This window comes from Haliotis rubra, unplaced genomic scaffold, assembly GCF_003918875.1.
Source record: "Haliotis rubra isolate DU_JTF1 unplaced genomic scaffold, ASM391887v1 Scf79, whole genome shotgun sequence".
NCBI classification, from domain to species: domain Eukaryota; kingdom Metazoa; phylum Mollusca; class Gastropoda; order Lepetellida; family Haliotidae; genus Haliotis; species Haliotis rubra.
This window is the reverse complement of record NW_025767512.1, coordinates 1,283,269-1,310,463: the sequence shown is the minus strand read 5'-3', so window position 1 is coordinate 1,310,463 and position 27,195 is coordinate 1,283,269. Positions and strand designations below refer to the sequence as shown.

Sequence of the window (27,195 nt, the reverse complement as noted above, 5' to 3'; positions counted from 1 at the left end):
TTGGACGGTCATAGGTCGCTCAAAGGTTACCTGACGCGACCTTCCACAAGGTTTTGTTAGACTCAGTATAGCAGTGTAACGAATAATACTGAGCCGCAGTTTACTTAGACTGTGGACACACGTACCTTTGTGTGTCACGTAAAACCCTGCTGATCTCTCATGTGTTTTTGAATATTTGAACATTTTGATTAAGTCGAGCCTTTATCATTTTACTTTCATATTCGCTAAAAAAGACCAACATATATCTTCTGAAGCACCAGTGTTATCTTGGATGAAACAAGAATGATGTGTGTCAGTCTATTCCAAGATGGCCGACAAATTCAACATGGCTGCTTAGTCCTCTTTCTTATTCTTTGAATTTATCAGGAAGAGTGGAATGAGGAGTGATACAGCTCCCGATATTGTAACACCAGTGGTCTCCAAGGAGCCAGAAAACTGAAAATAAAGCCACATGCCATTTAATATATTAAAACTTGATTTGCAAACTGAAACATGAGGTGTCTGTGAGTATTTGCAATACCAGAAGTTACCCCTTTACCACTGTTTCCTCAATACATAAAAAGTAATGAGTAAATCCAGTCCCAAAACATTTCTCCTAGATCAGGTGAGTGAGTGAGTGAGATTAGTTTAGTTTTACGCCGCACTCAGCAATATTCCAGCAATATGGCGGCGGTCTGTCAATAATCGAGTCTGGACCAAACAATCCAGTGATCAAAATCATGAGCATCAATCTGCATAACTGGGAACCGATGACATGTGTCCACCCAGTCAGTGAGCCTGACCACCCGATCCCGTTAGTTGCCTCTTACGACAAGCATGGGTTACTATAGATCAATTCTAACCCGGATCTTAACGGGTCCCTAGATCAGGAACATAAATATGACAACTATTTAAAATCCCACAGTTACCAAGCTATTACAGTTGAAAGGACAGCCAAATCTGGCGAGTTAGTGAGTTGGTATTAGAGTCGATATGAGTGAGAATGGTTTAACACCGCTCTTAGCAATATTCCAACAATGTCATGGTGGGGAACACCAGAAATTAGCTTCACACATTGTACCCATGTACAATCGTAACCAAGTCTTCGGCGTGATGAGCGAACACTTAGACCACAAGGCTACCCCACTGCCCAGAGCTAAAATGAACAATATTCCAGTTTGGTATATCACACCATGTCACCTCGCTGTGTGAAGAAAGGACACAGTGATGTAGTCTCACCCATTTACAACAACTTACTACAGTCCGTTTGATTTCATTTGAGATGGATGAATTGCTCACTAACACAAAATATAATAATTTCAACAAAACCAAATTTTGAACATGAAATCAACAGACCAATTCTGATGATTTGTGTCATAATTTTGGACACCCGAATAAAAAAGTTGTTTAACAAATGATCATTATTTTGTTGTCTGTTTCACTATTTTCTAGAGGGGGGACCACTTGATGGTAGAACAGCTAGGTTAGAAACAAGCATGTGTAGTGAAATTACAATTTCTCTTGGTAAAATAATAGTTTTAGATATTAAATTTTACTGATCACTGCGTCAGAATTTATCCTGTTATATTATTGGGTATTTGTGTATGTTTTAACTAAATCACCTGTAGATTGCGGGGAAACGTCTGCACAGGTGATTGCTATTTCCGGCTTTATATACGGGACAATACACACAGTAATCTTAATCTCTGCATATAATACAATGCCTAGCAAAAACAAATTAGAACTGGAAAGGTAAATAATCTTGTCTAGTGATGTTTAATTGCAAATTTGACTCCCTCACTGACAAAGTCGTTTGCTCTTGTTTGTTCACACGAAACGATACCATGTTGTTTTCTTACTGGTCACCAGAAATAAAGCTTGTCGAAAGTGTTAGTTATAGATAACCCGCTGCTTTTTTTGGTCTTTAAAAATCAACTTATCCACGGTAATATACAGTACTTGCAGAGAAGGGGAGAGGTCTTGTGGTATTGGCTAGAGACCCAAGGAAAGGAATGTTGTTAAGACTTACTGGAAGAGAAGAGGAGAGGTCCTGTGGCGCGGGCTAGAGCCCCGAGTGAGCGGAAGATGCCCATGATGATGCCCTTCTGGTCATCCCCACCGTGGACTGATATCATGGTCGTCATGCACGGCACAACAGTAGCTGAGGCTGGGAACAGAATACAAAGATCAGTGAACTGGTCATCTACTATATCATCAACATCATTCTTATTATTTCTCTTTATTTCATCATCATCATCATCATCATCCCTGCCTTTGCAAACATCATAACATTGTTAAAATTAGTTGAGTGAAAATAGATTAACGTAATGTAATGTGTTAAAAACAGGGTAGATCTTGTTATTTGCAATAGAGTGGCTGCAAATAAATGAAACGCTCATAAAATATCAAGCCTCATTTCTAGATTTGTTCCTTAGTACAAAGTGACAAACACAATATTTTAGTTATCTGCTTTTTACTTAAGTGGTGGTGGTGGTGGAATTGGGTTTAAACTTGAGAATATTTCAGCCATATGACGTGCATCGTGTATGTGTATGTGCGGCTGCTATGTACTAGCACAGACTGAAGCTGGTTTTATAGTGCTAGCCCACTGAGATACCATGCTGCAGTGAAGCATTTCACTCACCACATTATACTGACTCGGAGGACCAGTCCTTGTTTGTACCAATTAATGCCGAAAGCCACAAAGGGACCAACTAGTATTTGTAACGGTATGAAGCCGGGATTAATTACAAAAGGGACCTTCCAGGTGGAGTAACCATACACCATAAAGTCCGGTCCTTTCACTTAAGTACCCTACAAATACACTAAATTTGCAATTTATTACAAAAGGAAAGTCCAAGATATCCATGACATTTATTGGACAACAATAGTTAGGAATTACTGAATACTGATCTATTCATTCATTGACACACTGATAAAATATCAATCATAAAAATACCAATATTCCTAACTTATTTTGTCCAGTATATGTTTTAGTTTAATCTTTTGCAAGATTAATTTGAATCTGACAATAATAATTTTGGCTGTTTCCTTCAACAAACAAACAAACAATGGTTTGGGTTTTGATTTTTGTAACCACAACCAAACAAAGCCAAAGAAAGAGACTTACCAAATGCAAATAGCGGGAATACAATCATGTTGTACATTTCCCAACGTGAAATTCCCAGGATGAGGAATGCTGGGATTAGAAGAAGCATTCCCCTTTTCGCCACAGACCTCTCTCTTCCCGCCTTCACTTTCCGTGTGTAACAGCCTGAAATGCATTTAGTATATAGTTGATTGCTTATTGCAATAATCATCACTACTGGTAAACATACGCTCTCGTAACCTTCATTCGTGGATATAACTGACTGAGTGAGTTTGGTTTTACGCTGTTTTTAGCAATATTCCAGCAATATCACGGCGGGGGACACCAGAAATGGGCTTCACAAATTGTACCCATGTGGGGAATTGAACCCGGCCTTCGGTGACAAGTTTAACGCTTTATTCACTAGGCTACCCCCACTCGTGGATATAAGGGAAGTGCAGCAAAAATCATATATTAAATGCACGATTTCATTTTGTATACTCACTGATTATTGTTATTAGAGTGTTTTTTGTAATTTGTAATATCACATTGATTATGTCATAGTTATTATGGATCACAATGTTTAAAGTTTTGAGTGTGGGTTTTGGCTCGCATCTCGCATCATATGTGTTCAATGGCCATAGTTTTGGCACGCCTTTTTGATAGCGCTTCAGAGTTGCCTCCCTTGGCTGGCTTGTTTATTTTGTTCCGGCTTTCATCATGTTGTGTGTTCGAGAAAATCCTGTAACGTTCTGAGAGGATGATGATGGAGCCAAGCCTTGCTAGAATGCTCGAGAACTGTGTAAGATCAATATGGAGGCTGGTTGTTGAGTTGTGCGGCACGGCACTTTCACATAACTGGATTTATATACATCTGTCTGCCACCATTAAGCCGATCAACGTTTCAAGATTGAATGATCGTCTATTCTATTCAACTGCTGTCATTGTAAACAACCTTCATTCAGTATATCTGTTCTAATTGTAAATGTCAAGACTGGTGAGTTTAATATTTTATATTTGTGACCCAATATTTTATATTTGTGACTCAATTGCATTGTACTAGAAATCTGTATTGTCATTCATTGTAGCTTGCACATTGTTTGTTCAATATATTATTGAATATTTTAGACTTGTGTGTGTTCTATTTTGCTGGTTCAAAGGGCACTCTTAAACCTTTTGTCAGGGCAAATTATTAACCGTAACATTATTTTATTAATTAATTCAGCAAATTGAAAATGCCTAATATTCCAATTGTGAATGAAACATTTGTTTACCGAAGCCATTCACAATTATCACCCATTAGGTATGCCCACAAGATGTGGCGTCAACTTGTTTCGTGGGTTACGTTGTTGGTTACTAAATATCACTATGTCACGACAGCCCATTGCAGTAAGTATTGACACCTAGGAAAGCAGACGACGAGATGTGAGAAGGTTTGTGCTAAGGGACCATTCATAATTTATGGCTTTGTGTGTGTGTGTGTGTGTGTGTGTGTGTGTGTGTGTGTGTGTGTGTGTGTGTGTGTGTGTGAGTGAGAGAGAGAGAGAGAGAGAGAGAGAGAGAGAGAGAGAGAGAGAGAGAGAGAGAGAGAGAGAGAGAGAGAGAGAGAGAGAGAGAGAGAGAGAGAGTGAGAGAGAGTGAGTGAGAGAGGAGTGAGAGAGTGTGAGAGAGAGAGAGAGATGATGATTTTAGGGGGTTCACCCATTTTGTTCAGGGGAGCTAGGGGGTCAGCAATTTTGTACACACGAACTAGGGGGTCAGCAATTTTGTACATTAGAATATGTTTAAAATTATGCTTAGAAATTATGGGAAGGGAGGGTCATTGATTTTGTACATAAATTTTTTGGGGAAGGAAACATTCACATTGTACATTCTTCTCCATAAAAATCATCACCACCACCCCTAGCCAAAAATTATGAACAGTCCCTAACGGTATCTTTTTTACTTGACAATTTGTAAAAATAATATTTGATATTAGTGGCATTTGTGATCTTGCGCTATTTATGTCAGCGCTGGACAATTAGATTTAGTGTACTTACGTGTAATAAAGAGATTCGGAACATTTTGTCAGCAAGAAGTAGCATTGTATATGTACATCAAAAGTACCGCTTTCAGACGTCATATAAGATTTAATTTACGAGATAGCATGTAATTACTGTGATCCATGAATCAAGGTTATCCACAAATTTAGGTTACGGTTCTGTATATGAGTGTTGCGGGAAAAGTTTTAGGTTTCACAGAGACGGAATCCCTAAAAGTGAAATGTGTTTTGCTGTGGACAAACATCACATGGAGTTATTGAGGTCAGTGTGAGAGGATGTTTTCAGAATGACTTTGTACAGGAATTAGAGTTATCTCCCCTTGTATTCATGAACATGGCCTACTTGATCATGATAGATGTATCTTGGACAAGTTTCTAGACAGCGAACTGTACAGAAGAGCAACAAGGTGTAGATTCGAGGTCTTTTATAACTGACAGACAACTAATCTACCAGCAAACTAGTTTGGATGCCTTTTTGAAAATACCACATTTCTGCCAGCTTCCTACCAGGTCAGAATTTGTCTTCAGTAACCCATGCTTGTTGTACCAGACGACTAGCGGGATAGGGTCGTCAGGCTGCTGGCGTGGTTGACACATGCCATTGTATCCAATTGCGTCGATCGATGCTCATGCTGTGGATCACTGGATTGTCTGCTCCAGACTTCGATAATTTACAGACCGCTGCCATATCGCTGGAATATTGCTGAGTCGCGTTACACAACAAACCAACCAATCCACAGCTATACTGGATTTGAGTACTGTTTACTTACTGATGTTATAATATAGTTCGGTATAAACTGTAAACTTCATGACAATAGATAATACTCATTGTACATTGGTTAGGGACCGTTCATAATTTATGGCTAGGGGTGGGTGTGTGGGGTGTGTGGGAGGGGTGATCATGATTTTTATGGAGAATCATGTACAATGTGAATGGACACCCCCTCCAAGATTTGTGTACAAAATCAATGACCCCCTTCCCATAATTTTTAAGCATGATTTTAAAAATATTTTCATGTACAGAATAGCTGACCCCTGCAACATGTGTACAAAGTTGGTGACCCCCTACCTTCCCAGAACAAAATGGGTGCCCCCTACCTTCCCAGAACAAAATGGGTGCCCCTCAAAATCACCATCACCATCAAAACAAGCCATAAATAATGAGCGGTCCCTTATTATCAGTATCCTTAGCAAACACAGAGTAGTACATGTGAGCAGACCTACCTTGTACTAGGAACATGATGACACCGATCATTAAAAACATCTTTGCTTGTCCCCGGCTGAAAGAAAAAATATCCATGTGATAGTCACTGAAAAACGTTTTAGTCTCACAGAACTTTTTGTTCAAATTTGAGACCGAAAATATTATAAATACACATTGTATCTGCAGTGAAATGTCTAAAAAGTTGACAAGCTCTGATTGTAATATTAATTCTATTCAACCAACCACAATGCACCACACTGTCCATTTCATATCATACTGCCTTCATGTCACACAGTGCTTGTTTCCAGCACAGAGGCTAAATGAACTTGTGTACTCACTGGTGGAGCAGAGGGACCCTTTAACACCATGAACACATAGTGCAAGCGTTTCAGTACAGGGCATGCACAACTTGACCTACTTGTTGTATCCGAACCGGAAGGTCATGAGGAAGGGCAAGGTGAACTCAAGGCCGGAGTAGATGAACATGTACAGGAAATAGACAAAGCCGATTCTCTGTATGGACCTCTTACCTGTGGACAAAAAACACTTGAATATTACTTTACATCATTCAATAATTTTATTGATTTATTACTGAGGGGATGGGGGGAAGGAGGGTCAAAACGTTTAAATCAGTCATTTACAGGGGTAGTGGGGTAGACAAGTGGTGAAAGTGTTCACTCATCACACTGAAGACAGAGGTTCGATTCCCAACGAAGTTCCATGTGTGAAGGTTATTTCTGGTGATATTGCTGGAATATTGCTAGAAGCCGGAGATAACACCACTCATCCACTCATGTACGGGAAAATGACCCCCTTGTAATGGTTTTAAGGTAAGATACTTTATGAATGACAACTACTTGATTACATTATGATAGAACCTTTTGGTAAAGAGTTTTGTACCATAAGGAACTAGGGCTTCAGCGAGTCCATTTTTTGGACTCGAGAGTACTCGAGGGTGAAACTTCGACTCGGACCCGAAATTTACTTTTCGAAATTCATACCTTTCAAGCAAGCGATCAATTGTCAAGATAGTTACCTAATCATTTTAAAGTCAAATCTCAATCGATGTATAATATTTACTCTCATCTGCAGACTTGTAACAAATAATACCATACAACCACACCATGTGAGAGTAAACTATTTAATCTAGGTGTTAATAAAAAACATTATCACGATGGGTTAAAAGAATTCAGGGTACATAGAACTCAGTATATGGTGTCAATGGCTATCAGTATTCTTTCCTCCTCAACCTCTACTGGAGCTCCACAGGACTGTGTTCCTTCATCCATTACTCTTAAGTTTTGTATACCAATGACTGTTACTTGTCAATATATGACTTGTTTACTGTGAAATTTGCATATGACGCCACTGTTACTTGCCTAATTTCTGATTCTGAACATTATTATCGTCAAGGCATTGACAAAACCGTAATGACAGTTATTTATCAAACCTTTATTCAAAGTGTGTTGACCTACAATATTCTATGTTGGTATGGGGATCTGCCTCATGCACTTGTAACAAATACAGACGTTCAAAATTGTTAATACTAGCTTTACCAAAATTTCTGGAGTGTATTTTGAAGTATAGTCAAAAGGCAGCTAACAGTGGATTTGATAGTTGACATATTTGATCTCACTATTTTGAACTACTTTCTTCTGGGCGCTGCTGTGGATTACCTTCCCTCAAAACAGGTGCTCGGCAGTCTTTCAGCCTTCATCAAGTATTACGTGAATGCAACAAATATTTTGAATTATCTGCAAATAGCAAAGGCACCACTTTGGCATCTGCCTCACATATCTGCCAAGTTTTGCTGAAAGATATTCAGAAGTTTTTCCAGTTGTGTTCGAAACAGAAACCCATCCCTTCCTTTTGAGACTAAGTCCGAATCATTTCCATGGAAACCGAGAGAAAATAATAAATCACAAATATCTGCAAATAGCAAAAGGCACCACTTCAAGATCTGCCTCACATATCTGCCAAGTTTTGCTGAAAGATATAGAGAGGTTTTTGAGTTGTGCTCCGGAAACGAAGCCTACCCCTCACTTTTGGGATTAAGTCCGAATCGTTTCCATGGAAACCGGGAAAAATAAAAATACCAAAAATCTGCAAATAGCAAAAGGCACCACTTAAGGTTCTGTTTCATACATCTACCAAGTTTTGTAGAAAAATATTGAACGGTTCTTGAGTTATGCTCCGGAAACGAAGCCCACCCCTCACTTTTGGGATTAAGTCCGAATCGTTTCCATGGAAACCGAGAAAAATAAAAATACCAAAATTCTGCAAATAGCAAAAGGCACCACTTAAGGTTCTGTTTGATATATCTACCAAATTTTGTTGAAAAATATTATACGGTTTTTGAGTTGTGCTCCGGAAACGAAAGCAATCCTTACTTTTTGAGAGTAAGTCCAAAATGTTTCCATGGAAACTGGGAAAAATAAAAATGCCAAAAATCTGCAAATAGCAAAAGGCACCACTTAAGGTTCTGTTTCATACATCTACCAAGTTTTGTTGAAAAATATTGAACGGTTCTTGAGTTATGCTCGGCTTGAAGCCCACCCCTCACTTTTGGGATTAAGTCCGAATCGTTTCCATGGAAACCGAGGAAAAATAAAAATACCAAAATTCTGCAAATAGCAAAAGGCACCACTTAAGGTTCTGTTTGATATATCTACCAAGTTTTGTTGAAAAATATTATAACGGTTTTGAGTTGTGCTCGGAAACGAAAGCAATCCTTACTTTTTGAGAGTAAGTCCAAAATGTTTCCATGGAAACTGGGAAAAATAAAAATGCCAAAAATCTGCAAATAGCAAAAGGCACCACTTAAGGTTCTGTTTCATACATCTACCAAGTTTTGTAGAAAAATATTGAACGGTTCTTGAGTTATGCTCCGGAAACGAAGCCCACCCCTCACTTTTGGGATTAAGTCCGAATCGTTTCCATGGAAACCGAGAAAAATAAAAATACCAAAAATCTGCAAATAGCAAAAGGCACCACTTAAGGTTCTGTTTGATATATCTACCAAGTCTTGTTGAAAAATATTAAACGGTTCTTGAGTTATGCTCCGGAAACGAAGCCCACCCCTCACTTTTGGGACTAAGTCCGAATCGTTTCCATGGAAACCGGGAAAAATAAAAATGCCAAAAATCTGCAAATAGCAAAAGGCACAACTTTAGGATCTGTTTGATATATCTACCAAGTTTTGTTGTTGAAAATATTGAATGGTTCTTGAGTTATGCTCCGGAAACGAAAGCAATCCTTACTTTTTGAGACTAAGTCCAAAATGTTTCCATGGAAACCGGGAAAAATAAAAATGACAAAAATCTGCAAATACCAAAAGGCACCACTCATGGTTCTGTTTGATATATCTACCAACTTTTGTTGAAAAATATTGAACGGTTCTTGAGTTATGCTCCGAAACAAGCCCACCCCTCACTTTTGGGACTAAGTCCGGATTGTTTCCATGGAAACCGGAAAAATAAAATGCCAAAAATCTGTAAATAGCAAAGGCACCACTTTGGGATCTGTTTGATATATCTACCAAGTTTTGTTGAAAAATATTGAATGGTTCTTGAGTTATGCTCCGGAAACGAAGCCCACCCTTCTTTAAGACTAAGTCCAAAAGCGTTTCCATGGAAACCGAGAAAAATAAAAATGACAATTATCTGTAAATAGCAAAAGGCACCACCTTAGGTTATGTGTTTGACATATCTACCAATTTTGGTTAAAAATATCGAACGGTCATTGAGTTATGGTCCGGAAACAAAATGATTACGGACGGACGGACGGACGGACGGACGGACGGATCGGACGACGGGCCCGGCGACTATATCCCACCGCATTATATGCCGGTGGGATAATGAAAGTAAGTACCATGACGCAATCTTCATGATACATGACACATACTGTGAGTGAGTGAGTTCCGTTTTACGCCGTTTTAAACCATATTCCAGCTATATCACGGCGGAGGACACTAGAAATGGGCTTCACACATTGTACCCATGTGGGGAATTGAACCCGGGTCTTCGGCATGACAAGCAAACGCTTTAACCACTAGGCTACCCCACCGCCCCGACAAATACTGTGACACACTCTTTGTCACACATGATATACACCATATACACATGCTTCTTGACAGAATATAGGCGGAGGGGCAGCCTAATGGTTAAAGCGTTGGCTCGTCAAGCCGAAGACCCGGTTGAATCCCCACATGGGCACAATGTGTGAAGCCCATTTCTGGTGTCCCCCTACCGTGATGTTTGCTGGAATATTGCTAAAAGTGGCGTAAAACCAAACTCAGTCAGTTAGTCAGTCTTGACAGAATAGGAAAAATACTGTGACATACTCTCATAATCTGAAGGTATCTTATACATGTGATCTTTGATGAATGAAATGACTCATTCATGACAAAATTTGGTAAATACAATGACGTGCTCTTCACAATATTTGATATATACCATGACTCATTCTTGACGATATATTTGGTAAATACAATGACACGCTCTTCAATATATTTGATATATACCATGACTCATTCTTGACGATATATTTGGTAAATACAATGACACGCTCTTGAATATATTTGATATATACCATGACTCATTCTTGATGATATATTTGGTAAATACAATGACACGCTCTTGAATATATTTGATATATACCATGACTCATTCTTCATGATATATTTGGTAAATACAATGACACGCTCTTGAATATATTTGATATATACCATGACTCATTCTTGACGAATATTTGGTAAATACAATGACACGGTCTTGAATATATTTGATATATACCATGACACATTCTTGACGAATATTTGATAAATACAATGACACTCTCATCACCATATATGACACATACCCTTTTAGAACTTGGTAGAGTCTCCTCAATGAAGAAGTATATGAAGACAATATCGGATGCTGCCAGGACAAATGCGAAGAGGGCCGGAAATATGTAGAATATTCCCTTTGTCTCGTGCCGCGTCAGCGCCGTAAAGGCTCCACCCACTCCTGGTCCAATGATGAATCCCAACGAGAATGCAATGCCGATCATAGCCTGCAAACAGATGGATACCAAACACATACATAATGTTTGTTTACTTGTTGTTTAATGCTTCACTCAACAATATTCTGGACCAGACAATCCAGTGATTTTCATCATGAGCACTGATCTATACAATTGTCCCTTTTGATGTGACAGTAACGCTCAATCTCTGAATATATATAATTCTGAAAGAAAAACAAATAACTCCATTTAAAATGAACAGGAGCCCCAGAAATGTCAAAGGGTGATGAAATCTACACTAATTTCATTTAAGCTTCAACATTGCAGTAATGGCTTCCCGGAAAGGAAAATAATGTGGTTCAGACTAGAATGACGGATCCCTTTTAAGATTATTCACTTATTTAAGTGAGTGAATGAGTTTAGTTTTTTGCTGCACTCAGCAATATGCCAGCTATATGGTGGCGGTCTGTAAATAATCAAGTCTGAACCAGACAATCCAGTGATCAACAACATGAACATAGATCTACGCAATTGGGATACAATGACATGTGTTAACCAAGTCAGTGAGACTGACCACCCGTTCCGTTAGTCGCCTCTTACGACAAGCATAGGTTACTGAAGATCAATTCTAACCCGGATCTTCACGGGTCCAATAAGTTACAGGACCAAGCAATCAAAGGCAAAGTCACATTCAGAAAATAAATATACCAAAACAAATTTGTTTCTTTTTTGGCAAAAGTTCAATCTTTGATGGATTTCGAAAAAGAGACACCTCTACAATTATCTCTGTAGCAATTAAATGTTCTGGGACTTTTCTTTGAGCCCGTTGGTGGGATCATTGTTACATAGGAAATATAAAAACTTTAAAAAATATATCAGTCCAGGTGAGCTACTGCAACGTAAACTGAGACACGCGAGGCCACATGTGTCATCCAAATTACAATACATTTAGGAACACAAAACAGTATTGACAAAACCACAGTAACTCAATCATTTCTACATCCGTAAAACTATCGTACCAGATCTTCAGAGTCAATAGTGTCAATTGTGTGGGGTATTCACAATGTGTAGCCTTGTATTGAGAAACACAGCTGCTTCAAGCTACATCTGTTTTCTACATCATTACACCACCATCAGGACAATGGTCACCCCTACAATGAACTCAGCGTTGTTATATCTGTGTATAACATCACTTTAACAACACTTACACTAACCCACACTGTTGTTACATCTGTGTATAACATCACTTTAACCACACTTACACTAACCCATACTGTTGTTATATCTGTGTATAACATCACTTTAACCACACTTACACTAACCCACACTGTTGTTATATCTGTGTATAACATCACTTTAACCACACTTACACTAACCCATACTGTTGTTATATCTGTGTATAACATCACTTTAACCACAGTTACACTAACCCACACTGTTGTTATATCTGTGTATAACATCACTTTAACCACAGTTACACTAACCCATACTGTTGTTATATCTGTGTATAACATCACTTTAACCACAGTTACACTAACCCATACTGTTGTTATATCTGTGTATAACATCACTTTAACCACAGTTACACTAACCCATACTGTTGTTATATCTGTGTATAACATCACTTTAACCACAGTTACACTAACCCACACTGTTGTTATATCTGTGTATAACATCACCTTTAACCACACTGTTGTTATATCTGTGTATAACATCACTTTAACCACACACTTAACCCACTGTTGTTATCTGTGTATAACATCACTTTAACCACAGTTGTTATATATATCTGTGTATAACATCACTTTAACCACAGTTACACTAACCCATACTGTTGTTATATCTGTGTATAACATCACATCACTTTACCCATACTGTTGTTATGCATCTGTGTATAACATCACTTTTACACTACACCCATACTGTTGTTATATCTGTGTATAACATCACTTTAACCACAGTTACACTAACCCATACTGTTGTTATATCTGTGTATAACATCACTTTAACCACAGTTACACTAACCCATACTGTTGTTATATCTATATCTGTATAACATCACTTTAACCACACTTACACTAACCCATACTGTTGTTATATCTGTGTATAACATCACTTTAACCACAGTTACACTACTAACCCATACTGTTGTTATATCTGTGTATAACATCACTTTAACCACACTTACACTAACCCATACTGTTGTTATATCTGTGTATAACATCACTTTAACCACACTTACACTAACCCACACTGTTGTTATATCTGTGTATAACATCACTTTAACCACACTTACACTAACCCATACTGTTGTTATATCTGTGTATAACATCACTTTAACCACACTTACACTAACCCATACTGTTGTTATATCTGTGTATAACATCACTTTAACCACACTTACACTAACCCATACTGTTGTTATATCTGTGTATAACATCACTTTAACCACACTTACACTAACCCATACTGTTGTTATATCTGTGTATAACATCACTTTAACCACACTTACACTAACCCATACTGTTGTTATATCTGTGTATAACATCACTTTTACCACAGTTACACTGAACTACAGCGCTATTACACTCGTTTTGAGTCAAAATCTCCCCAATGAATTTCACTTTACTCAAAACAAATAATCATAAATGACTCAAACCAACGCCAATCTGGGGTATCAGATTTTGACTCAAACGGACTGTACATCTGTGCATCACATCACCTTAGACACACTTACACTAACCCTTGTCTTGTTATATAGAGAATCTCACCCTAGTGTCTTTTGATATCAAATATATCACCATGAGTTGCAATTTTTAGTTTGATCAATGAGTGTTGATATATTTGATATCAGAGACACGAGGCTGAGATTCTATTACCATACAAAATCACTTTTCATTAGTTTTCGATGAAAAATGTACATCTCTGAACACGGTACTGCCATTAGACTTGCAGTCCAGCGATGTCATAGCATTGTGACATAATTAAGTTTATGGCATCATAGCATTGTGATGTCATCAGGTTTTTGACGTCATAACATTGTCAGTGATGTAATTGATGACATCAGGGCACTGTACAAAATCTACTGTAAAACAATATCTCCTCGGAGATATCATTTGATCTCACACAAGCAATATCTCCTGGGGAATCGATGATAAATCTGTGTATCACACCACTCTAGACACATTGACAAAAACCCATAGTGTTGTTATATCTGTGTATAACATCAATTTAATGGCTCATATGACGACGACCCTACCATATACTTACTCCTCCAATGTGTATGTCCCTGAAACCCATGAACATCCGGTTAGAATTGATCTTCAGTAACCCATGCTTGTCGTAAGAGGCAACTAAAAGGATCGGGTGGTCAGGCTCGCTGACTTGGTTGACACATGCCATCGTATCCCAATTTGCATAGATCGATGCTCATGCAGTTGATCACTGGATTGTCTGGTCCAGGCTCAATTATTTACAGACCTCCGCCACATAGATGGAATATTGTTGCGTGCAGCGTAAAACTAAACTCACTCACTGTTTGCCCCTGCGGCACAAACCTTCCCTCACTAATGAATGTATCTGTTCCTGTTGTCTTACTCACCATGCCTTTCCCTCTTTTCTCCTTATTGGAGACATCAGCAACGATGGCAGTGCAGAGTCCAATGTTGCCCTTGCTGATGCCGCCGACGGGACGAAGCGAGCGAGGACGAACAATGCAAAATTGTGCGACAACATCCACAGGACGTATGACATGGCCACACCAACCTAGACAACGTGAAAAATATATTTTGCTCAGCCGCACCATCATTTGGCTACAGATGTTATTTTTTGTTTTACAAAAAATATGTCAGGATATGAACTGAATTTAATTTTTAAAAAATTAAATGACTTCAAAATACTAAATGACAATTGAATCATATTTTCAATTGAACACAATCGTAATTTTGTTTTAAATTTGAGGCCGGAGTGTCAACAATGAACTGACAGTGAAATATAGATCTACAAAGGGACATTACTCTGAACCTTTGATGTTTTCATGGTTAATTTCATTAGGCTTCAATGTGCCCCATAAAAATCTCGTGATATTGAAAAACGTGTGCCAAATCATGAATCTGGGCATGATGTCACAGCGACATACCATACACAGCATCATCATGTGGCGCCGGCCGTAGACATCGGAGGCAGCGCCGATAATCGGTGAAGACAGAAACTGAAGGAAGGAGAATAGGGAGCTCACCAATCCTGAAAAACAAAACAACTTGTTACCATGGTTACGTTGTGAGTTGAGAGAGATGCCTTATATAGACAAACACAACACCAGATTTCCATCCGGAAACAACAGCTACAAAACATATGAAGGTCATAGCCATGAGATATCAAAGGTGAAAAACAGACAGTTGCTTAACTTGCACTTTGCACAGGACCACAGAGGACCACACAAAACCACACAAAACAACAAAACGCACTGATCAGCAAGCAATACTGGTAAGTAATGTTCCTCCCCATGGCACATTTAATATTACATCCCTTTTTAATCAATTCTAACAACAAGTCACTAAATCTATTAATACTTTTATAATCCCCATTCCATTGCATAAGCCTGCACCCACTCCCCTTCATCCGCTGTCCCTCCCTCCATCCTAAATGTATATCATGTTAAACATGTTATGGAGGTGATGATGATTTTAAGGGGGTCACCCATTTTGTGCATAAAAATATTGAAAAATTATGCTTAAAAAATTATGGGAAGAGGGTGGGGGTCATTGATTTTGTACATGACATGCAGGGGGTCTTACTTTGTACATAAATTTTAGAGCAGGTCATTCACATTGTACATGCTTCTCCATAAATAGCATCATCACCCCCCCCACACCATTAACACAAATACACAAGGAATAAGCACCCCCACCCCTGACATATTTTCAGGGTTGTCTGAAAAAAAAATCAGTTTCATTTCTTTACAACCCCAATTCAAATATAGCAAAAGAATATAAGTGAGTGAGTGAGTTAATATTTAACATCACATCGGCAATATTTCAGCCATATCGTGACGAGAACATTTGATATTTAAATGACAAAAGAATATAAGACTCTCACCTCCCAGAAATACTGAGTCAGCCGCTTCATCCTTGATTCCGATTAAGGATCGGAAACCTGAAGATGTTTTCCGTAACAGGTTGTACAAGCCACTCTGGAATACGAAAGAGGAATTATTTAAAGGGGAAATGTACACGAATAAATCACATTTATTCTTATGTAAATCAAAGTGAATTTTTTAAATAGTTAATATCAATGTTTGAAAATGTACACTCATTTTTCTTACAATGAAAGTATAACCCTCAAAATAAGTGCTGAAATGTTATGCATCATGAGGTCTTTGTTTGCCGAGCTAAACAGGCCAGAGTTACCACCCTTTGATTATGACGTAATTGGTGCCACTTGATTTGAGACTCCTGTCTAGTCCCAAATCAAAAGACAATAATAATAATAATAATAATAGCATGCTTGTAATGCGCTGTTTTCCATGTACAACATGCTCAAAGCATAAAATAATAATACTGTACTGTGAAAATACAAAAGAAGCATAAGAACAACAAAACGTAAGCATCAGAACTAAACTGATTGATCGTGTGTATTTTCATTCATAACCTCACTTCAATGAAATACCAAATATGTATAACATTGTTGACGTCCGTATGACATCACTATCGGGAAGCAACTTTTTCAAAATGGCGTCTTCACTGACACGAGTATGTCAGATTTTTCAAAGGAAACTTTCGTTGTTTCAAGCAACGTTTATGCATAAATGTGTCAGATGCCTGACTCTGAGGGTGTGGGTTCGAATCCCGGATGGGACTCAACCCAAAAAAGTACTAGAATCTGTACTTTACTAAGAAAGTCTAATCCCAAATATAACATACGTTACATTTGACCACTTTCTAAAATGGCATTGTGTATTTCACACCCCTGGTACAACTGTGAACAATTGGACAGAGTATAACATCGTGAATGCATAGATTGTATTCAGAAAACTGAAAGTAGCATGTAAATAAGTTTCATTTGTGGGCATAGGCAGTTTGAAGATGATATCTCATGAGTAGGCACAACTTTTGAAGAATTGGACAGGAGACACTGTGAATGAAAATATTGTATTGAAAAAATTGAAAATGGCATGCACATAATGTTCAATAACACACAGGCCCTGTTTAGCAATTTCAATGGCTGATGTGAAAATATAGTAGAGACAGAGATTTTATCTACAGAGGCTTGACAAGTATGAGGAAATGTTTACCAAAAATATCTGCTTGATCACACAAACCTGCACACATCCAAAGCACCCTTTTCAACCCTAAGAAATTACAATGTCCACAATTTAAAAACAATTGTGTTTTAAATGTACATTCTTTTGTATGAGAGGGATAACAGGAGTTAAATACATTCCTCTTTCTTTCAACAACTGAATTTTCACAATGGGCATTTATATTACAAATTGAGTTTTGGAGAAAACAATGCATGAAACATGGATATTTGTATTTTTCATATTGCAGTAGTCGTCTCATTAAGTTTTCTTTTGTGAGACTTTTCTGCGTTAAAAATATTCGCTGATCTGTCTACCAAATAATATACTTTTCTTTTATTCTTTTTTTAAATATTAAGAGATCAAATCGATCAAAATATGCTGATATGTCTAAGTCTGACATTGGAAATAGTTTTTGAGTTATGGAGTGTGAGTGTTTCTCAAAAGATCTATTCGGTGATATCCGTGGAAGTACATGTGAACCCCTACAAAAGTCATTGCCAGGACTGGTGGCCGACAACAGTGACAACGACGATCACCATGACGATCCCCAACTTGGATGCATGGAACATAAGTGACTACAAAACAGAATACTGATTCGTGACATTTAGTTAATCCATGTCACGATATCCTGTTGCAATCTTGAAATATACTACAGACATGAATCGACATGTCATAGGCTTTTTGAATCTGTCACTTGCTACCAATTTACACTGCACAATACAAATGGCTGAGTGATTTATGATAGCTGCAGGTGCATGCTCACCAAAGAGGCAGTTTTTAGCTGGGTCATGTGACTTATAACTATGAAGTAAAGTACAGCCAAACCAATAATTCTGCTCGGAACATTATAACAACAACAACAACAATAACAGACATCTATAACGCGTGTATCCATATACAGACAGTTTATGTAAAGAAATGTGAAAACTTTGAATTGTGTTTTACTGGTGTATGTGAGGAGCGGTGGAGAAGCTTACAGCTTGTTCAGCTTGACCTGAGCTGCTCTACATATGCATGACCCGGGGGGTCAAATGGCACAAACGGCTGGTCGAGTTAACTGCATTAAATAGGGGTGCAGAGTATGTTATTGATGTTGCGTTCGTGCGAAACATGCACACATGGATTCGTTACAGCTCGATTCGGCAACATTAAACCATCTGTAGCTTCTTTTATAAAGAAAGTTAGGACACTGCTGACGATTTTTAGACAGAGATGTCAAATGGCGACCTTGTCTCGGCTGTTTGACCATGTTGACAATCATCTGACAAAGGTGCACCCCTTCATAATAATGGACCAAACCAGTTGTGACACGGTCACACAATGTATTAGTATTCACTTGATCAGGTCAAGCTGAACAAGCTGTAGTGGTTAAAGTGGTCGCTCATCACACACAAGACCCAGGTTCGATTCCCCACATGGGTACAAAGTGTGAAGCCCATTTCTGGTGTTCCCTGCCGTGATATTCCTGGAATATTGTTAAAAGCGGCGTAATACCATACTTACTCACTCACTCACTCACTTTGTCACGCGACTAGAGTGAGGTCTTTGGTGGTTCGATCTCGACTAATTCACTAATTGCTAAAAGCCGTGTAAAACCACTTACTGGTGTATGTAATTCAGCTTTGTGATCAGGTTTTCTCGTTTTTACATTGACTCGTCTGCTTTTGGGAAGCTTAATTGAAAGACGATCGAAGATAAAATATATATAATAAATAGAATATTTATTATTTCATGTTGGAATGAATATTCAGGGCACTCCCGAGACAGAAAAAAACATACGGACAGCCTAATTCTAACGTCAACTGCTGTCAAATCAAAGGGAGATAACTTACATTATCATTTTCTCCATAAAATTTCAGCAGCCCCGGGAGCAGTGGTAGGATCACGGTAAAGGCGATGAGATCGAGGAGAAGCATGAGAAACACGCGTGTGTAGACGCGATTCATCCGTTTCTCCTCCTGAGGCGTCATGCTCTGAACGTCGGTGAGGACATCCTTCGAGTTGTTATTGACCTTGGCTGATGCTTTACTGGCCATCGTGGCAGTTTCTGAAATAAAAGATTTTATTATTACTGATAATATACAATATTAATACAAGAAGCATTTTTCTCAAAATATTTTAAACATGTTTCTGATGAGCCTGCCTGCCATTGATGCTCAGGGTGGCCTTTGCAGTTTTTTACAAAAGAAAACATTCAAGAAAATATTGGAAAATAGATTTTTGCCTAAAGTTTTGATAAATATTTACAATTTTTCGACATGATCATGATGAAAGTGGCAGTTAAGTATGAAAATACAGAAAATTTGTATCAAAAACCATGTCAGCTCTTCCAAAAATTTATTTGCACAGGCCTGGACAACTCCTGGATTGAAACTTGGGACGTGAACAAATCTAAAAAGGTCAAGGACATTCAATTTAACATATTTGTACATATTCTTTTCAAGGAACAATATCAGCATACAGAACAAATATCTTTATACAATAGATACAAATCAGCTTTAAACAGGTGAACATCATGTTTAAGTTTACTGCATTTTCGCATGTGTGTGCGGATGAGTGAGTGAGTGAGTTTAGTTTTACGCCACACTCAGCATTATTCCAGTTATATGGCGGCAGTCTGTAAATAATTGAGCTGGACCAGACATTCCAGTGATCAACAGCATGAGCATCGATCTACGCAATTGGGAACCGATGACATGTGTCAACCAAGTCAGCGAGCCTGACCACCGATCACATTAGTCGCCTCTTACAACAAGCATGGGTTACTGAAGGTTCATTCTAACTCAGACCTTCACGGGTCACGGATGAGTGAATCTGCTACTACTAGTGTTGGGAATTGGATAAAATCTCATGATTGATGATTGGTTCATTACAACCGATCAATCATCGAAAATAATTGGTCAGCATCATTTATCAAATTTTTCTGGTTATGTTTGTTACTGCACAAAAAAACAAAGAAAAAACATGTAGTTCTTATGAGTCTTTTTGCAAATTCCACAAAATGCATATGCAAATTTAACATCTTTAAAGGATGACTAGTATGTTAGGAACATAACTTTCCTGGAGTCTTTAAGATAAATTCAATCCTGACTTGGAACGAGCTTGTAATGTTTATGAAATGTAACAGACAAAACCAACCTTGTGAAAAATATTGTAAACGAAAACAAGTGTTCCAGAATTGTTTGTGTTCGATTATGAAAAACATGATCGATTGCTTGGTCGTTTCAGTCATTGCGACCAACCTTCGATTATTTCAATTAATCGGACCACCACTATAGTACTGTCGGAAATAGAAAAAAACTGCATTTTCTCATTTATCTCTACAATTTATGTAGTTGATATGTGAAAGTGTGAAATATCTGTTAAACTAAGTTCGGCCTAACTACAGTCTCGGTGGTAGAGAGATAGGAAACGAACACATTCTGAATACATTTAACATCCTGCCGACAGCCAAGGATGTGTATAGGCTCGCTATTAAAAAAGAAAATGGAGACTGATAATTGTCAAATAAATATTGATTAATTACATATAAATATAGGAGAAGCAACTTTGAGCAAAAATGCCAAAAGTGTCTGAAATTAATAAATAAATACATAAATAAATAAAATACTAATACTAATAATAATAAAATAATAATAATAAATTATTTTTTTAAAATACAATAAATAAATAAATAAATAAATAAATAAATAAATAAATAAAATAAATAAATAAATAAATAAATAAATAAATAAATAAATAAATAAATAAATGGGTTACTAAGAAAACAACTTCTTAATATAATATAGAAGCATCCCATGAATAAAAACCTAACCTTGTGTAATGTGCAAGTAATTTAAAACTTTATTCTATCACAAAAGTATATGTACAGAGTATGAAATAAGCCCCAAACCCAGCCAGACATCAGGGCTCGTAACTTCAAAATGTTACCAGCCCCAAAAGGATTTCACCAGACAAGACAATCCAAAGAAAATAACTCAATTTTGAGTTCCAATGAATAATTTAATGAACCTGAGACATGTATTTACTGTGTAACAGTCCCTTCACAACAGTCATTTTCAGAGAAATCCGACTCCGCGCATCGATAGGTGTCGCTGTTTTAGTGATAATATATGTCAACGCAGTGTATTGAGCTTGTGATACGATAGTTCAATGTTCAAACAGTTGGCAAGTCTGTTGGCAAAAATAGATTTTAAGATATGGTGAATTTATTCAGATGTATTGGAACATGTTACCAAAAATGTTTAACAGACCATTGGGTTGGCTAGCTTTAAATTTAGACCGTCTGTCAGAAATCTAACCCGTCTCTGGCGGTCGGATGGGCCTTATTTCATACACTGATATGTTTGATACTATCGATCACACTACTTTCATATCGATAATCATTAATAATTTGTCCTATCAACGATATTTCCAATTATCGATCTTCTTAGCCTTCCCTAGTACAGACGCTGCATGTACTACAACTCTGCCATCATAGAGTTCCATGTAAATTGATCATAAATTCATATTGCCACATTTCTGCTTTAGGATTCATTAACCACAACACACCATCAATACATACGGCTGCAACAAATCCACAATAAGATTTGGTTTGGTTTACTGCCGCACTCAGCAATATTGCAGCTATATGTCAACGATATGACTGCTGAAGACCAATTCCAACCCGGATCTTCACGGGTTCCACAATAAGGGGAATTTGACGCATATCACAAATACTGGTAAAAAATACGAATGTTGGGTAACGAAATCAGTACAAGTCAGCAGTGGATGTGTTATTTATAATATTCAGTGAAACTATAAATAAAATACATATTTTTTATTCCTAATATATGATGTTAATGATACAGACACACACAAGGTTAAAATTCTCTTTATCATATAATGTCATTCTTAAAATTACTCTAAAAAATATGAAGCAAATTGTTCGTGGATTTATATATGAAGAGAATCGAGTATTCGCGTAAGAATACTTAGCGGTACACCAAGGTGAAGGTCGTTCATGACGGCGGCATATGGTTGTGATTAGTCGCTAATACAGTGCAAGCATAACTCATGCCTAAAATAAGATCTATCTTTCTAAAAAGAACAACAAAATCAGGCAGGGTTTTCCTGGTAGTGTTTCTATTTTCACTGTGGGTAATCACCTCATCAATATCAGTTTCTGATACCTGACGGAACCGATTCCTCGTCTTCTTTTGATCGATGGATCGAAATCCTTGGTTGGTACCTTTCTTAGACAATCGCCTGTCACTCGTGCCTAATAATCAGTACCTTCAATTTGAACAAAGTTCTCCATTTCATGTTTTCCAAAGTCAATTACTGCAGTAACGACTCCAGAACCTCTGTCATCAATTCTTACAGAATCACCAATTTTGATAACAGGGGGCAGCCATGTTTATTTACGAACTCGTCCACGCAATGTAAACTCGCGACGACATCATCAATTAAATGTTAACGTTTTAGGATTCGCATGGCATGTATGGAGTTTTGTGAAAGTAGTTTTTGCGGATTGACGCAACTTGCATAGTTATCAGATTTGGATACCAAGTTTATCAGATTGCTTTATTGCATCGATAACACCCTCCATTAGATGATAACAGAAAATATCATTTGACTTCTTTTGACCATGTTGACAGTGTTAATGTATCACGCCAATGGCCAGTAACCTCATTGCTGTCAAATGAAATATAATTATATATAACAGTGTTGACTGTTGACCTGCCTGGCTTGGATATATTCCGTTTTACATATCTCGCTTTGATAACTAACAGCTAAATTCCATTAAAACCACTCCTTTTTCACAATTCATGAATACTCCATTATAGTAATCATGAAAACAAATTGAACTCTCAAAAGAATGTTCACTGAATATGTGAGTGAATTGTAACAGCTCTATATATGTAACAGATCTATGCATATTGAGTTCCTTCATTAATTAAGAATCCCTGTTGTTGAGAATTGTATATTATGACATGTATATTTCTCTTCAAGGTAGACTGTGGTGGGGTAGCAGGGGTGGAAATAACCCATTGCCCGACGCCCGAGTCAAGCGTTTTTTCTGTCGGGCAAGCAAATTTGTATATCACACTGTACCGGTGTCCAGTTGACTTTCCAATGTTAATTATGTTGTTTATTTAAGGAATCAACAAGACAACGGCCGGTATAGTGGAAAAATCATCAGGGCAAGTGATTTTACATGTGCCACTGTACCGGAGTACACTAGCAATTTTAAAGTTATTTCCACCCCTGGGGTAGCCTTGTGGTTAAAGCGTTCACTCTTAACACCAAAGACCCGAGTTTGATTCCCTACATGGGTACAATGTGTGAAGCCCATATATGGTGTCCCTGACGTGATATTGCTGGAACATTGCTAAAAGCGGAGTGAAACCGTATTCACTCACTTCAAGGTACAAAAGGAGATAACATATTACTCACAGAATTTAAATGATGAAATGAACTTTCTGAACTTCTGTTGATGCCTGATATCAAGTAATGAGCTGAATAGACGGCTGCAAGACTACAGTGAGTGAGTGAGTGAGTGAGTGAGTGAGTGAGTGAGTGAGTGTGAGTGAGTGAGTGAGTGAGTGAGTGAGTGAGTGAGTGAGTGAGTGAGTGAGTGAGAGAGAGAGAGTATGGTTTTATGCCACTTTGAGCAATTTTCCAGCAATATCACGGCAGGGGACACCAGAAATGGGCTTCACACATTATACCCGTGTGGGGAATCGAAACCTGGGTCTTCTGCGTGACGAGCGAACGCTTCAACCACTAGGCTACCCCACCACCCAGCACGACTACAGTAGGTATGTTGCACGATAAATCCTAACAATAAATCTAACCCTCATCAGTTTTAGTACTGTGGCATCTGTCCCGTCAGAACCAGGTTGAGATTTGATTGGTTCCTTGAAACTTGTCACTACACAGCAAAGCAGTAATATCACAGCCGGTACAGCAATATGGTAACTAGTGGTAAAATGTACTCGAAGGGACCACTCCCTTAACCCGTAATAACCAGAGTTTGCTCTACGCATTTTGACTAACATATTTAGAAAGTGTCCGAGAGAAAAATGTACAGTTTGCTATGTCCGTCAGCTTATTATAAGCGTCCTTTTCATCACTGTAGTTCCTTATGCATCCTTAACAAATACAAGTGTCCAAGACAAAAATTATGGGACGCGGTGGGTGAGCTGGCTAAGGTGCCAGGCTAGTGATCCAGCGAGCTTGAGGTGTCGGGATCGAGCCCACCTGTGACCGGGTGTAAAAACCTCGGAGTCAACTTTGTGTGCAGACTCTTTCAGTGTTGTCACTACCCCTAGTGTACAGTACACATCCCTGTGCACTTAAAAGAACCCACGAATCCGTTGGTATATGACCAGATGGTGGCCACATGAATACGTGCAAACACCAAGTTGCGGGTACAGCAACGTGCAGTGAACTTGGACAAAGTACTGTGACTATGTGTCCCAGTCCACCCAGCTGTGAATGGGTACCTCGTTAGGATGAGAAGGCCACAATAACTCGGTGCGCCTAGTGGCTGCAAGAGTTGTATGCTCCCCAGGGAGTTGAGATTGATAACACGATGTGCCGTTGAGACTGACATCCAATGATCGAGGGGAAAAATACCAGCGCCTTGAGCAAGAGCACTAGTTGCCTGGATATCCTATGCGCTATATAAATATCCTATAATAAAACAGTTTGTTTCATTATATCACTGTTATTGACAACAACGATTGTTTACTGTATTGACAACAACCAAAATATTGTATTTTGGATGTAAAGCGATCTATTGAAACATTGATGCGAGGCTTGACAGCTCAAAGTACAAGAACCTGTATCGAACGTCGCACCCATTGTTGTGATTGTTAAACATGTTCTAAAACATAAGAAGTTGTTATCCATATAGTTTGTTCAGTAATGGAGAAGTTGGGTATGTCTGCAAACTTGATACAGTAAAACATCGGGGAAATAGTACATCAGCTGTCAACAGTTTCCCAATTCACCATACTGACATTCCAACAAATATTATCGAAAATATACACATCACTTAACCTCCAAGATTCTTGTAACGGCTGCTGGCACTGTGGTGGCAGCCATACCGTGAACTATCAAAGGTGTCATGTGTTTGGATGGAGCTTAAACACTACCCAACAAGAAAATTATTTTCCTTACAACTATGTGAGCCTTAGAATTAACTGTGAGTACCTACAAAAACAAATTATATGTTGCGCAATAGTCTATACAATCAATAGGGCATGTGTAATCCTATTTTTAAACATGTTCGTCTTAGTTTTAAGCTTAAGAAGGTTTTAATCCCAAATCAGCAAATCTCATTTCACAACGAGCTAGATTTTCAGTTGCAGTTTACACAGTTTCACTCGTCTTTGAGACTGATAATTCCGTCTCAATTTCTGTATCCAAATGATTGAATTGTCAATCTTACTGTGCAGTAACTCTATTCCTTTACCACAAGTCAGTCACATTCACAAAGTATGTCTGTCACTGCATGCAAGAAATATTGTCAAAAGATATATTTATTAGATTTGATTTCTAACACTGCAAGGACTCCAAAAATCATTTTGTACCATTTTCAACAATAACAATTAATTTAACCTACCATGCAAGTTCCAACGCCTAACTGATGCTATAAGACAGGTATTTACATAAGATTTGCAGTACCTAAAGCCATTATGGCTTTTTAACTGAAATTATTTCAGTTAATAATATGAATCCATTTAGTGTTATTGGTATGTACACAGTTCACACGATCACTAAACATGTCAGTTATACTACGTATAACAGCTGCCACTTGTCAGTTTACTTCAGCAATAACTAAATACCTTTAAATCGTTACTGCATAAATGTTTATCAATAACGCTCCCATTCCAATAATCAGCGGATGTGTCGAACAGGGCCATGTTCAAAGCTCGTGTACATACCTGCGTCCGTGACTCGTGGCAAACTATGACTGACTCAAACCACTGCTCGACAACCTGCACTCTGTCACTGCGATATCCCCCGTGGCTAAATGTTTACAAAACACCCGCCCTAAATGTGCCTCCTCATTGAAACACGTCAACCTTTCTCACACAGCATGACACTGCATATCACTTGACTGGAACATCGATTTCTACGATTCCCCGCGTTCTACATACACCCCTCTACAAACTGACGATTGGTCATTAAAATATGACACAATGCTCACAGTTTTAACAAAATCTCGTCAACTTACAAAAAGTTTTATGACTGAGATGATATTCACTCCATGAATGACAATCTCTCTTCCGGCTTTGGAGGTCAGGGGTCACGTGTCAAAGGTTATGTCAAAGGTAAAATGTCGACGCGAGATTTTCACGCGTCGAACAGTTATTGGTGGAGCACGCGGCTTATATATAAGATGTCAACGACTGTTTTTGATATTTTGACAGAGTTCTCTTGAAAACCAAAACAACGTCGATTGTTACTTAATGTTTACGTTCATGCATTACATAAATCAGTGGCTGACAAATCTTGTATAAAATGTTATCAGTAAAAGTATCATCCGATAAATTTGACCTTTGACACTATATGAAGCAAACAGT

General features: G+C 38.0%; 1 protein-coding gene across 1 annotated transcript; it reads right to left on the bottom strand.

The window, feature by feature from the left end:
• On the bottom strand, positions 1 to 26,915 carry LOC124261136 (major facilitator superfamily domain-containing protein 10-like). Its single transcript, XM_046695463.1, is given in 14 exon segments — positions 1 to 402; positions 404 to 435; positions 2,009 to 2,146; positions 3,110 to 3,253; positions 6,333 to 6,388; positions 6,731 to 6,842; positions 7,393 to 7,405; positions 11,173 to 11,367; positions 14,918 to 15,007; positions 15,010 to 15,081; positions 15,455 to 15,558; positions 16,414 to 16,507; positions 19,450 to 19,664; positions 26,554 to 26,915. Coding segments are annotated over 13 exon segments (1,323 nt in total). The 5' UTR covers positions 19,654 to 19,664; positions 26,554 to 26,915; the 3' UTR covers positions 1 to 333.
• Positions 26,916 to 27,195: the final 280 nt, after the last annotated feature.